At 39.3% G+C, this 14,725-nt stretch overlaps 1 protein-coding gene across 3 annotated transcripts in view; it reads left to right on the top strand.

Annotated features, from left to right (window-relative positions):
• LOC149225501 (uncharacterized) overlaps positions 1–14,725 on the top strand; it is a 243,680-nt gene that overhangs the window by 44,956 nt on the left and 183,999 nt on the right. For all 3 annotated transcript variants that reach the window (XM_089377104.1, XM_089377103.1, XM_089377105.1), the window contains one exon: positions 2,903–3,051. In XM_089377104.1, the coding sequence (XP_089233230.1) occupies positions 2,903–3,051 (149 nt within the window). The remainder of the gene's footprint in view (positions 1–2,902; positions 3,052–14,725) is intronic.

Here is a 14,725-nt window from a genome sequence, read left to right as displayed (position 1 = left end):
TATATTTTATGAGACCCTTCTTGGGCTTTCGAACGATGTAAAAATAATTATTTCTGGGTAAAAAAATGAATTATGTAACCTCCACACTAAGTCGACCTCAAGAATATCAAGTCGGCCTCAAGGGAGGCAATTCGACCTCATTGGAAGGATATATATACAAGAGAGTTCGACTTCATTTGGAACATATCACTTTCTCAAGCATAGTTCGATATTTGAAGCTGCAAGCTGGGAAAAGTTCAAAGTTGAAGGAAGGGGCTAAAGGGGTGTGAGTTTGGTCAAGGAGGAAGGGAAGAAGAAAATCAAAGTTTTGATGTCTCTCTATCTCTCTCTCTCTCGTGTGGGCTGGTTTAGTAGATCGAAGTCTCCTTGTCAAGGTCGAAGCTCTTGCTGATGCCGGAAGCTGCCAAGTCAAAGTTGCTAGGGTCGAATTGCTGCTGCCGCTAGGTCGAAGGTTGGATCGAAGAAGGGGAGGCTAGCTTGGTGTGGAGAAGGTCTTTGTCTAAGTTGAAGTGTCTCAAGGAAAACTATTGAAGGAAGAGATTTTGATTGGGTTTTCCCCTAGATAGGGGTTTTACACTGGCAGAGTGCCTACATCTTGTGTCTTGTGTTTTTGTGATCTTCATGCACACATAATTTGGTAATGTTAAAAATTTAAGTAAAAAGAAGAAAATGAAGTTTAAGGAGAATGTTACTTTTACTTTAAGAGTTTAACATTACTATGAATCGCATATCAATACTAGGACCATAGGCTTGATCATTAGGTTGCCCCACTAAAAAATTATTGTTTTTTTGTTTATTATTTTTATAATTCTTATCTGAAAATAATTGCGTTTGGAATGTTTTTGCAGCTTTTTTGTTTTAGCAAAAAAGTCTAGGAAGTGAAATGTTTTTTAGGGAGCGGGCTCTCGAAATTTGCTCCCCGCAGGACTGATTTCAAGAGCGGGTTCGGGAGGGGGGGGGGGAGTCGCTCCCCCGTAACCCTCCTTTGAACATCCCAACCAACTTATCATATATCTCCTTAGAAGTTCCCAAATCAGAAATATAGGCAACCAAATGCTTTTGAATAGAGTCAATCAAAATTTTCTTTGCTTTGACCTCACCTTTTCTATATTGCGTCTTAGTAGTAGCTGGTGCATTTGAAGGAGGCTCCGCCACTTTTTCCTGCACATAGTCCAATACCTCATGCTCCTCCAAAGTCATCTTCCATTCATGATAGTCAGATTTGTCATTGAGCTTGTCCTCAATCTTGAAGTAAGATGTAGAAGCCATTGAAACTTGTCCAATAAATCTCTCTTGGTGATTGTTTTTCTCTCTCTTGCTTGGGTTTGTCTTCACCTGGCCTCTGATACCATGTTAATTTTAGTTAACAATGTTATGTTCTATGCTTAGCACAATTACTTCAATGTTCCTTTAGCAGCTCAATGACAATTTCCAATTTAGATTTCCAATAACAGTCACATTAACCATAAATCACATTGACAGTAACTCTAGAAAGAACATGAAGAACAAAATGCAGAAAACAAAGCTCTAATACAAGAGAACACCAGATTTGGCAGATGCTAGGGAAAATACCCAAGATGGGGAAATCCCTTTGAACAATTCTTCTTATTATTATATCAAGTGTTCAGCAGAGAGAGAGAGAGAGAGTACAAACTGTCAAAGTTGACTTGTCAAATCAAAGTCAAAACAGACCTGACAAATCTGCAGTCAACTGCAGTCAAATTCAGCGCTCACTAGAAAGTCAAAGATGGTCAACGCAGCAGCAAAACATCCTCTTTGAAGCTCGGTCAAAGGAAGTCAAACTTGGCCTCCTTAACTGGTTAAACAGCAGCCAAAACAGTCATCCAAACAGCAGTCAAACTCAGTCAACTGAAGTCAACTTCTTAGACAAACAGGCCTGTGGTCAATGCAGGTCAAAGTGCCCCAGATATTCTCGGTTTCTGTGCCAAACAATACGGCCTGCCAAAAATCAAACTTTCCCACAAAAATTGCAGTCAAAGGATGAGTCAAAGTGCCTGGTCAGTGCTGGTCAAACCCTGCAACAGCTCTGAAATTTTGGCCCTCCAATCTGCTCGAAAAATTCTTCCGCCTTGCCACACGTGTGAGAGAAAAGACATGCCCAATAGGTGTATAAACCAATGAGAGAAGGAGAGAGAAGAATGTGCGAGTGAGTGAGGTGCCAAATGAGGTTGGGGGTCACCTATATTTATACAAGTCGTTGAGACTGAAGTGACATGTCTCTTGGGCTTCATGGGTCTACATGATGATGTGGCCGACTTTGACAATTTTCACATGTGTGGGCATAAATTCAAAAACACATTTCCGCTCGTCCAAATTTGATGATCTTGAGGTCAATTTTGGTCCTTTTGAAAAGAGGAATTCAATGCAATCATCATTTCCATCAAATGCGCAGTCCAAAGTGGAATTTGGCCCTAGTTGCCAATTTTAACATACAGCGATCAGGTCATAACAGGTATTTGCTTTCGGACTCCTGTCAAGTTGTCAACCTAACCCTATTCATACTCCAAAGGAATCAGATATCGCAGACCCCTAGAAGTAGTGGAGGTGTGAACACTTAAATTCACATTTGCTTGTAGTTTCTTTTAATGAAGATGATTGCAACATATTTAGATTTAGCTAGGCTTTGCTCTTTCTCTCTCTCTCTCTATATATATAGCGTGTGTGTGTGTGTGTGTTTGGATAAGTTATGTTTATGCTCATCCTTTGGAAAATCTCCATGCTAAAGATTTATTTTGGAAATTAACTATATTATTTTAAAAAAGTAACGACTCTATTGACATGTCCTGAATTCACCTGAAATGAATTAGAAATTAGTTTGACATGGATGAATCTTATGTCTTGACAGTTACTTAAACTCATACATTTTTTTGTTCTTCTACAGATAGAAAAGGGCAGATGGTGGCCTGCTTTCACTGTGCTAAAGTCTGATAGTATGCAGAAAAAAAAATTGTCTACACATGATGGGTTGGCATTAATTCAGCTCATTTACTCCGTGGAATCAAGGGAGGAACCTGAATTTATTGAGGCAAGGTATAGGGCTTGTTTTATGAGTTGAAGCCTGCGTATTTTCTATTTTTAGGTTTATAGCTGTAACTTATACTTGAAAGATTTAGAATATTTATGTTAAGAGAGAAATGTTGGGCTGAAAAGTTTAAACCATTGGGAAAATATTTTACCTTATATGTTTTTTATTCATTGAAACATTATAAGAAAATTATTGGATGTAGTAAATGCTTGAATCTTCTGGAGCATATTTCTAGACAATAAGTTTTCAAGTTTATCCTAGAGGTTTTCTGCACATTATGTTAGTCGATAGGCAGCAATTTGTGAAATGATTCTCGATTTTTTACCATTTTGCCAGTTGTAGATTCAAATGGAACTTGTGTTGTGAGTTGTAATATGATCATGCTTGTTCTTAAAGTTATCTTTGTAAATGGAAAATATTTACTTGAGCTGTATTATCATACAGGGCATCTGCCGAGCCTTTCCTTCACAATAGTTAACTGTCAGAGTTCCTTGATCTTGAAGGTCATTATCCCTAATCAACGGATCTAGATAATATTAGCTACCAGAGTGGCAAATAAAGATGCCCTACAGAGTTTGTGTTGAGGCTTTCTTTTGCTGTAGTGAACTATGAGAGCTGACTGTATTGTGAGAGCTTTGTAATCTGAGAGATAACTTTGCTTTTTTATCTGTGGGGAAATTTCTTGGAATTCAAAATTCAATGCAAAAGAGAAATTTTACCTTCAACCAAAAAGGTTTGTCGGATTTTATTCCTTTGAATATTCAGCCTTGGGGCTGCTGTAAAACAAGGCACAAAACGACAGTGGAAATAGTACAATGTCTCTTCCAAACAGCTCAAATTTCCCAGCATTTAGAGGAGAAAGATACCAAAGCGATTAGGCTGGCGCAAAACCTCCTAGCTCTCCAAAGCCTAGCTAGGGAAAATCAACAATACCCTCGCAACCAAGAAGATCTGGCATACAAGAATCACGTAGATACATCTCTAAGGCAAGATGTCCTCTACTCCACTTCTTCATTGTTCCACCCTAGGTTTTTATCACAAAACACTAATCTCCAATGTCCAAGGGATAAACCTTAAGACTAAACTTCCAAGATTCTCGATGATAATCAAGAAGAACAAGAAACCCTAGTGATGAGAGAGAGAGAGAGAGAGAGGGAGGGGCTAGTGTGCACTCTTCTCTATCATGATCCGTATTGGCTTTCCATTGGCATGGTCACAACACATCTTTCGTCTAGTATATAAATCATAACCCAATTTTGATTTCAATAACTATAGGACAATAATGGTGGACCACACGTTCTCTAAGCTCCATGCTAAAGTTGTCCACTGGAAGCTCTCTAGGAGCTTGAGTGACGACATCTTAGAGCTAGAGGACAGACCAATTTTCAATCTAAGCACCACTATTGATCACATCCTTACACTCGGGGCCATCATTGAGAAAGCCCTTCATCTCTCTTCAAAAGTTTACTATTGTTTTGTGGACTTTTGGAAAGATTTTGATTGTCCCTTGGGAAGCTTTATTCTAAAGACTCAAAAACATTGACATCTCAAAGGCCCTATTGTTTGCGAACATGTGCTTATATGAGTTAGTCCTTGGTTTCCTGTGCAAGTCACATGGCCTATTACATTTCATCTGTGGTACCTTTGGGGTTAAATAGGTTTGTCCCCTATCCCTTGCATTATTTGGCATTTACATCAATGACCCAAAGTCCTCCTTTACTAAACACGTCATGGATGCTGATGGTTGCCTTCTACACCATGTCTTGATTTTTATCCTTTTATTTGCTTATAATGTTGTCCTTCTAGCCTCATCCTTAGGTAGACTGCAACAACAGTTGGATACCGTTGCCCTTTTCCTTGATATTCGTCAGTTGATAGAAAACCAAGGTCATGGTCTTCGACATATCAAAGAAGTTTCTGCCTAATTTTCACATTTTTTTCAAAGGTGAGAAGATTGCAATCACCACCACTTATACTTATTAGGGGATACTATTCACAGGTCCTCACATTAGTTTGTGGCATGCACTTCCACCCCAAATTGACAAGGGCTATGGGTCCATGACCCTTTTAGAGGGACAATGTTTTCAACATCACTTTTAGAGGGACAATGTTTTCAACATCCTCTTACTCGGTCTTAATTTTGGTACATTAGAGTCTTAGATCCCCTTACTTCAGTTGGTACTATGTTGGATGGGCATCCTCAACTTAGATATTCCTTATCTGCACCCGACCACCTTTTACTCACTAAACAGGGGATGCATACAATCATTCACAGTGATATCTACAAGCAACATATACATGTCACTTGGATAAACCCTCAGGGTGGATTACATTCGAAGATGGCCTTCTATGTTAAGCCCTTCATGATGATGAGGGATGGAATCATTGTTTATCCCCATAACACACTTCGCCGTTAGATGCATGCCCTTTGGATTCCCTTAGGATAGTTCAAATTTGGCTCTTGTCGATTGTGGATTGGGATAGACCACTAGATAGACTATTTATATAGGAATTGCCAGTTATGTCCTCTCTAAGAGATAGAGTTGTAGATGCACTTCATATTCCATTGCCCCATTTATTATGTGAGATCTGTGGGAGATTTCATTACCTATTTAGGGGGGATCGAGATCTTTTCCTGTTTCTTCTAGTACTCAGACCAAAGATGTCTATCCCTTTACATGTAGGAGGCCCTCAAACTTTGTACCCACACTACCTTATTACCTCCTTTACGATGCTATCACCAGCTGGGGGCACTAAGATACATGCTGGTGACAACTTTGCTTCTAGCTCCATATCAGTGTGGATTAGAGAGACCATTCACCCCCCTAGAGACCAATGTTATTAAAATCGGACTGATCGACCCAAAAATAGAGAACTAGACCAAACCAGAAAAAAAGTTTGACGAAAAAATACATAAATGTACAATTGTTGAAGATAAAAACATTTATGTTCTTGTGTATCCATATGAATCCAAATCATTATACAAAAATGTGCAAAGTTTCTCATATATTTAGCAAGGGTGCCTATAACCAAAATAGCACTAAGTGCAATACATCTTTGAACCAAAATTACATCAACAAAGAGGCTCTATATGGCCTCTAATGTCTAAATAAATCATTACTTTTAGGGCATGTCGTCCAAGATGTTTCTTATCTTCACTCTTGTCTAACCCACAAATGTATATGGATTTGAAGTTTCAGGGCTTGGTTTAGTAGACTTTGACTAGTCCTCATTAGAGAGAGTGCATACCATCCTCCTTCGTTGCTTCACTGGATGCAACTAGACAATTCCTCAACCCATCATGTTTAGTCTTGTCTCACCTCTACACCGTGTTCAAAGTTTTGTTGATACAACATAGTGGATGACAAATATCCATACTTGGCCTATCATCCATCAGAGTTCATTGCAACAACTTGCCCTCTTACTCGGTCTTAATTTTGGTACATTAGAGTCTTAGATCCCCTTACTTCAGTTGGTACTATGTTGGGTGGGCGTCCTCGACTTAGATATTCCTTATGTGCACCCGACCACCTTTTACTCACTAAACAGGGGATGCATACAATCATTCACGGTGATATCTACAAGCAATATATACATGTCACTTGGATAAACCCTCAGGGTGGATTACGTTCGAAGATGGCCTTCTATGTTAAGCCCTTCATGATGATGAGGGATGGAATCATTGTTTATCCCCATAACACACTTCACCGTTAGATGCATGCCCTTTGGATTCCCTTAGGATAGTTCAAATTTGGCTCTTGTCGATTGTGGATTGGGATAGACCACTAGATAGACTATTTATATAGGAATTGCCAGTTATGTGCTCTCTAAGAGATAGAGTCGTAGATGCACTTCATATTCTATTGCCCCATTTATTATGTGAGATCTGTGGGAGATTTCATTACCTATTTAGGGGGGATCGAGATCTTTTCCTGTTTCTTCTAGTACTCAGACCAAAGATGTCTATCCCTTTACATGTAGGAGGCCCTCAAACTTTGTACCCACACTACCTTACTACCTCCTTTACGATGCTATCACCAGTTGGGGGCACTAAGATACATGCTGGTGACAACATTGATTCTAGCTCCATATCAGTGTGGACTAGAGAGACCATTCACCCCCCTAGAGACCAATGTTATTAAATTCGGACTGATCGACCCAAAAATAGAGAACCAGACCAAACCAGAAAGAAGTTCGACGAAAAAATACATAAATGTACAATTGTTGAAGATAAAAACATTTATGTTCCTGTGTATCCATATGAATCCAAATCATTATACAAAAATGTGCAAAGTTTCTCATATATTTAGCAAGGGTGCCTATAACCAAAATAGCACTAAGTGCAATACATCTTTGAACCAAAATTACATCAACAAAGAGGCTCTAGATGGCCTCTAATGTCTAAATGAATCATCACTTTTAGGGCATGTCGTCCAAGATGTTTCTTATCTTCACTCTTGTCTAGCCCACAAATGTATATGGATCTGAAGTTTCAGGGCTTGGTTTAGTAGACTTTGACTAGTCCTCATTAGAGAGAGTGCATACCGCCCTCCTTCGTTGCTTCACTGGATGCAACTAGACAATTCCTCAACCCATCATGTTTAGTCTTGTCTCACCTCTACACTTCGTTCAAAGTTTTGTTGATACAACATAGTGGATGACAAATATCCATACTTGGCCTATCGTCCATCAGAGTTCATTGCAACAACTTGTCCTCTTACTCGGTCTTAATTTTGGTATATTAGAGTCTTATATCCCCTTACTTCAGTTGGTACTACGTTGGATGGGCATCCTCGACTTAGATATTCCTTATGTGCTCCCGACCACCTTTTACTCACTAAACAGGGGATGCATACAATCATTCATGGTGATATCTACAAGCAATATATACATGTCACTTGGATAAACCCTTAGGGTGGATTACGTTCGAAGATGGCCTTCTATGTTAAGCCCTTCATGATGATGAGGGATGGAATCATTGTTTATCCCCATAACGCACTTCACCGTTAGATGAATGCCCTTTGGATTCCCTTAGGATAGTTCAAATTTGGCTCTTGTCGATTGTGGATCGGGATAGACCACTAGATAGACTATTTATATAGGAATTGCCAGCTATGTCCTCTCTAAGAGATAGAGTTGTAGATGCACCTCATATTCCATTGCCCCATTCATTATGTGAGATCTGTGGGAGATTTCATTACCTAACCTATTTACGGGGGATCGAGATCTTTTCCTGTTTCTTCTAGTACTCAGACCAAAGATGTCTATCCCTTTACATGTAGGAGGCCCTCAAACTTTGTATCCACACTACCTTACTACCTCCTTTACAATGCTATCACCAGCTGGGGGCACTAAGATACATGTTGGTGACAATATTGCTTCTAGCTCCATATCAGTGTGGACTAGAGAGACCATTCACCCCCCTAGAGACCAATGTTATTAAAATCGGACTGATCGACCCAAAAATAGAGAACCAGACCAAACCAGAAAAAAGGTCGCCGAAAAAATACATAAATGTACAATTGTTGAAGATAAAAACATTTATGTTCCTATGTATCCATATGAATCCAAATCATTATACAAAAATGTGCAAAGTTTCTCATATATTTAGCAAGGGTGCCTATAACCAAAATAGCACTAAGTGAAATTGTTAAATTGGCAACTAGGGCCAAACTCCATGTGGGTCAGCTTATTTATGGCAGCTGATATTTTTATTGGATCCCTCTCGTCGAAAGGTGTAGGAGTGATCCAAAGATCATCCGATTCCGATAAGTATTTATGGAGATATGAATTTATTTTGTTTATGTAATTATTATCAAGCCGACCAGCACTTATGTAGGCTCTAGAAGCCCAACCGACGTGTCTATTCAACCCCTACAAGTTAGTATAAATAAAAGAGGATTTGATGTCATTTGTGACATACATTATTGTGGTGATCTCTTCCTCTCCACGTCTTGGGTTTTTGGAGCAGGAGAGAGACACCATGAAAATGTACGCTGGCCTATGATGCCCTAGCCACAGTAAATCTATCAGCGGCATCTAAGGGTGCCCTAGCCATAGCATTAGAGGGTACTCTTGACAGCAATAAATGATAATCTAATGCAGCAAAGGGAGGCACTTATACGCAGTCTAGAAGAGACTTAATTCCACTAAGAAAGGAGGTTCTAAACGCAACCAGAAGATGCCCTAAGTCACAGCAAAGGGAGGCTCAATATGCAGTCCATGAAGGCACAGTAATTAGATTCTTATACGCTGTTCTATATGCAGCAAGAAGAGGGACTTCGCTGTCCCTATAGACACAGTCCTAGGAGACCCTTTAACGCAGGTAAGAAGATGCCCTAGGTGCAGTTCAGTGGGTGCCCAATCCGCAGTCATAATGTGCCCTAGCCGCAGGCTTATGAAGAATCCTATACGCTACATAAAGGAGGTCTAAACACTGGCAAGGGAGACCTAATCTTATGCTGTCCTTAAATGCCCTAAACGCTGTCCTGAAGGAATCATCTAGCCGCAGTCAAGGAGGATGTATATACACAGCTAGGACAGACCTATATATGCTGTTCTAAGCCACAGTAAGAAGGACTAGAAGACTCAGACTTGAAGGTGCTCTTATCTGCTGTCACAACTACAGCTATCTAAGTGAGCTTCTGTACGTTGCCAAGGAAGTTGAGCCGCAGCATAAAGAAGACACATATCAGCGTAAAAGAGCAACATGGAATACTGCTATTCTAAGGCATGAATAAGGTACGTTTGGGAGCAGCAGTCACTAGATTAGAAGACAAAGGGCAACGCTGCTATTTGGGATCTTGTTTAGGCTTGCTGCAGAAGTCTACAGCTACAGCTGGCTGCAAGCCATAGTAAGCAGCTAAGGCTGTTCCAAGGCAGTACTACAGTTTACCTTGAGTTCGGATGACAGCATGGATTAGGAGAAACTCTCCTAGGAGGACTTGAAGTTATGAGATCATGTGCATGGGCAGCACAACGATTCATTAGCATGGGCAGCACTATGAGATCATGTGCATGGGCAGCACAATGATACATTAGCAGGGGCAGCAGCATGATGATGATGCACATTAGTTTAAGCAAGATCATGGACATGGACAGCCGCATGATGTAGTATGCAGTGGTGCAACTAGAGAACCAGATGCAACATGATGATCTCATCGTTATAGGAGATGATCTATGCTTAGATCTAGATAAAGTCAAAGTGTTGACTTTTGTTGCAAATGTACTCTCTCTCTCTCTGCTGAATTTTGAAGATAAAAGAAGATTTGATCAAAGGGTTTCCCCACACATTGTGGGGTTTGTCCCTGGCTCGCGCCATATCTTGTGTCCTCTTGTCTTGGCTTGTCTTCTGCGATTTTATATTTATGTTCTATCTGCAGTTTATTGTAATGTTGATGTGATTGCTAACTATGAAAATTTAAATAAATTGCTCTAGCATAGAACATACCTAAACTTAACAGAAATACATCTTTGAACCAAAATTACATCAACAAAGAGGCTCTAGATGGCCTCTAATGTCTAAATAAATCATGCTACAACAAATACCTACGTATCATCAAAATAATTGGGATCCTCATCATGAATATCACACCTTGAGGATTGGAATAAGATAGGAATGTTGGAAGTAATGCTTCCATGTATATTATGTGTCATGTGATTTATAGGTTGTCATTGTGAGTCGCTAGGTGTTAATCTAGAAGTTGTTGTTTCTTAAGTGTATCAATTGTAGTTGTGTAATGTCCCACTCATAGATCCACTTTCTTGGGATCTAGATTTGTTGAAGTCAGTGATTTATATCCTATATATGTAATTGTTTCGATGTTATGAATATAATTCATATAAAAATAATAAATATTAATATAAATATAAATATAATAATAATAGATAATAATTAGTTAACTAATGGATAGTTCATTAATAATGAAGAGGCATGTCTTAGAGACATGACCATTCATGAAAGGGCACCTGCTTAGGTATATAAGCAGGCCCTCATTCTCAATTGTAATAATATTACATCAATTCAATATACAATGTTCAATATATAGTTACATGTCTTACAATGGACATGAAACATGGCAGTATGACTTGAAACGCGTTTCTGCATTTCCGTTTCATTTCAGCCCAGAAACGCCCTTAGGGCTAGCGTTTCCTGCAACATAGGGTTAGCCCCATTTAGAACTTGGAGACATTGGCACTGCCAAAGTCCATTATGGAAGGGCAAGCCATTATGAAGTCCCCACTTGTAGTCCATGGTTTGTAAGCTCGTTTACTCGATTTCCTTGAGGACTTGTTGTACTGGAAGTTTAGGGGACACATTGGATCTTATGCAGGATTACATGTCGTTTCCATCTTGGGATTGGTCTCCCTATATGGGGTCCTAACCCTCCAGAGGGCTACATTGGCACATGTAGGGTGTGTGTTGAGAGCCATGGGCCTCCACAACAGTAGACAACACTGTGTCAAACGTATTGCTGTAGCAAAAATAAGAAAATATGGATGGGAAATCCACTTAACAACACTTCGAATCTCCTCTAACACTCATTACTCTCCCTTGAACTCCAAATCCTTCCATGTCTCCAAAAAGTCAAACAAATGAGTGGAATAAAAAGGCGGAAACATGTTTTAAATGTGTGGGGGTCACTTCTGTGGACATGTGTCCAAAAATCATGACATCTCTGTGACTGGTGTTCAAAACAAGTTTGGCTTGTGTCTTGTGAATAGGAAACGAGCCAAACTTGTGTGTTGGACATGTGTCATGCTAGTGTTGTGTTCAACATGAAGAATACATGACACAAAGGGGGTGTCATGTTATGTAACTTGGATTATATAGCCTTAGTAGAGCCTAGGGTGGAATATTAGGTTGTTGCACTCATAAATTATTGTTTTCATTTCGAGGGTCCTTAGTCGCATTGAGTGGAACAACAAGTTCCATATGAAAATGATCAGTTGGGTAGTGAACTAGTGTGTTCAATATGAAAATTCACTGGTTTGGAATTGAACCTTTCTGGTTCTATGCCACTAGTCAGACCAGTGAGTGCATGAAAATAATTGGACTGACTGGTTTTGATAACATTGTCGAAGACCTTAGAGATTTTTCCAGACCACATCCCTAATCGATAGGTAGATTAGACCACCTAGACATTAATAGAGAGGTATAGTGAATAAACAATAGTGCAGTAGAGTGTCCAAATCTACCCCTTTGTCTTCTTTAGGCATTACTCTATAGTGAGTTTTCTTCATCTGACCTCAGATGTTAGAAAAGGTAGATCCAGTGGATCATGACCCAACCCCTAGATCCTTACCCTCTGCACGTATTCTACCCATTCTGGCTTTTGTTACTTGAATTTGAGGGTTTCTCATGTTTTTCACATATGACCTTCACCTTTTTTTTAATAGGAAAATTTTTAGTACTCCTACCTGTTTTTAACATCATTGTACTAAGAAAGAAGTCCCCTAGATCCTTACCCTTTGCACTTATCCTACCCATTCTGGCTTCTGTTACTTGGATTCGAGGGTTTCTCATGTTTTTTGCATATGAACTTCACCTTGTTTTTTATATAGGAAATTTTTTAGTACTCCTACTTGGTATTGACATCATTGTACTAAGAAGTCCCATTGACCTACTTTTGTGGTCAATTTGTTGAACATTAATATAATTATCTTATCTAGGTCACCTTTCATCACAAGTTTGAATACATGTGAGTGAACGTACATATATGAATGGAAAGACACTTTCCTTTCTTTATTTATATGGGAGGTAAGGGAGTTGAACAATATAATGTGGGCCTTAGCGCTTACAAATTACCTACAATGAACACTTGTAAGCCAACACAAGTGAGACTCCACACTCTAGAGTACATGTGTCATACTCCAAGGTGATGTTGTGCACGGTAATGGCTCCACGCTATGCAAGGCAAGATGACCTTCCATCAAAAGCATCCACATACCACAACAATACTCCTAGGTACTATAATTTATTAGGCTAGTTTCCCTTGTAGGAATATTGTCGAAGTCCCAAGCATCCCCTAGCCATCTCCAATGCTTCGAACAAGAATCCAACTTACCACTTGCATATAAAGGATTGACGTTCAGTGTTCTTGATCCCATGTAGGGCACTCTCCAGGTGATTGGATCCTTCATGGAGTTGGAATGAAGGGCAACCACCAAATGGTCAAGAGAATTGCAATGACCAAGGGAGGAAAGCTAAGGCAACAAACATTAGATGTCAAACCTCTAGTGGGCAACCTATCCGAAGTGTGCAAATCCCAAAATTTTTCTACTTGCTGTGATTTTTGAATCAACTGCTACCATCCCTAAATAACCGGTCACCCATGCTATCATAACACCTTTATCTACCAATGAATGATGATCACCCGTGAATATGAAGTTATATCTCTTTGGAAGAAAAACATGTGAATCTCCATTTTCCTCCATGCAAACAGCACTGGCCAAAATCAACATACACCACAATATGAGTTGTTTAGGACATCCTGTACAAGAGATTACATCTCCATACAAGATGAAGACTATTGTATCACACCTATTAGAATCACAGAGATAGAGATCCATAGAAGTCAACTCATTGATCCTTGAATACAATGCTCATCGTATAGGCAACAATCTATTCAAATTCATTATCATCTCGTGAACATGAGAGTCCCTCATGCACATCTCAAATCCTGTGGCAATCTCCGCATTCTCCCTGATCACTAAAGTAGAATCCCTTGTACTGAAAGATAACCCATCCTCATCATTGGCTTCATCGTCTAATCTCCCTCTCTATCTCTTGATAGATTCTTGAGTTGTCCATCTCACAAAGTGTTTTGTACCACTGTACCTTTGTCACAATTTTATACATTTATTATGTAGGTTTCTTTCTTTATATTATTTTTGGCATTTCTAGGAGTTGCGCTTACACTCCTACATTGTATTCATATTGGTTGTACTCTTCAGTCCCATTGACGTACTTCTATGGTCATTTGTTAGACATAATTTAATTTTGTTATCAATAACATAGGATGATATTAGAGCATCTACAATTGGTGTTAAACCTAACTCTATGACCACTTGCCATGCATGTACCTCGTCAGACATGATTTAATTATGTTATCGTTAACACAAGATGATATTAGAGCATCTACAATTGGTGTTAAACCTAACTCTATGACCTCTTGCCATGCATGTACTTCCTTGAAACTAGAAGACTCTTCCAACCCCCATTGGAATTCACAAGTGTCACCTGATCAACAAGTAACCTATGAAGGTGATCCTCTCTCACCTCATTGGTAAAGTCCTTGGACTAGCTATGCTACAATCATTAATGGTGTATTGATGTCTTTCAATGGCAACTCTCTAATGTATATTTGTCATACAAGAAGCTGAAAGGAGGTTTTTCTTCAAACCAAAAGCCAATAAAATGTGATCTAGCTCTAGAACATCACATGAACATGTCCAAAATGAAATGGAGCCAAGTCCTCTCATGAGATAAGTTGCATCATCTCTAAGATCTATAGTCAGGTCTCTCTTTTGCTGCAGAGTCCTGTAGAATATACACTTGTCATATGTCATGTGTCTCTAAGCTTCACTATGCATATGCCAATTAACTTTGGACATGGTGTTAGAAGATAAACAAGAATTCAAGATAGTGACAAACTAAGAGCTCATTTCCTCTATGCT

Source organism: Pinus tabuliformis, chromosome J (assembly GCF_031772625.1).
Source record: "Pinus tabuliformis cultivar Carrire ecotype Pingquan chromosome J, CPIR1, whole genome shotgun sequence".
Taxonomy (NCBI): Eukaryota; Viridiplantae; Streptophyta; class Pinopsida; order Pinales; family Pinaceae; genus Pinus; species Pinus tabuliformis.
Note: the sequence above shows the minus strand (reverse complement) of the source record. Positions and strands in the feature narration are given on the sequence as shown.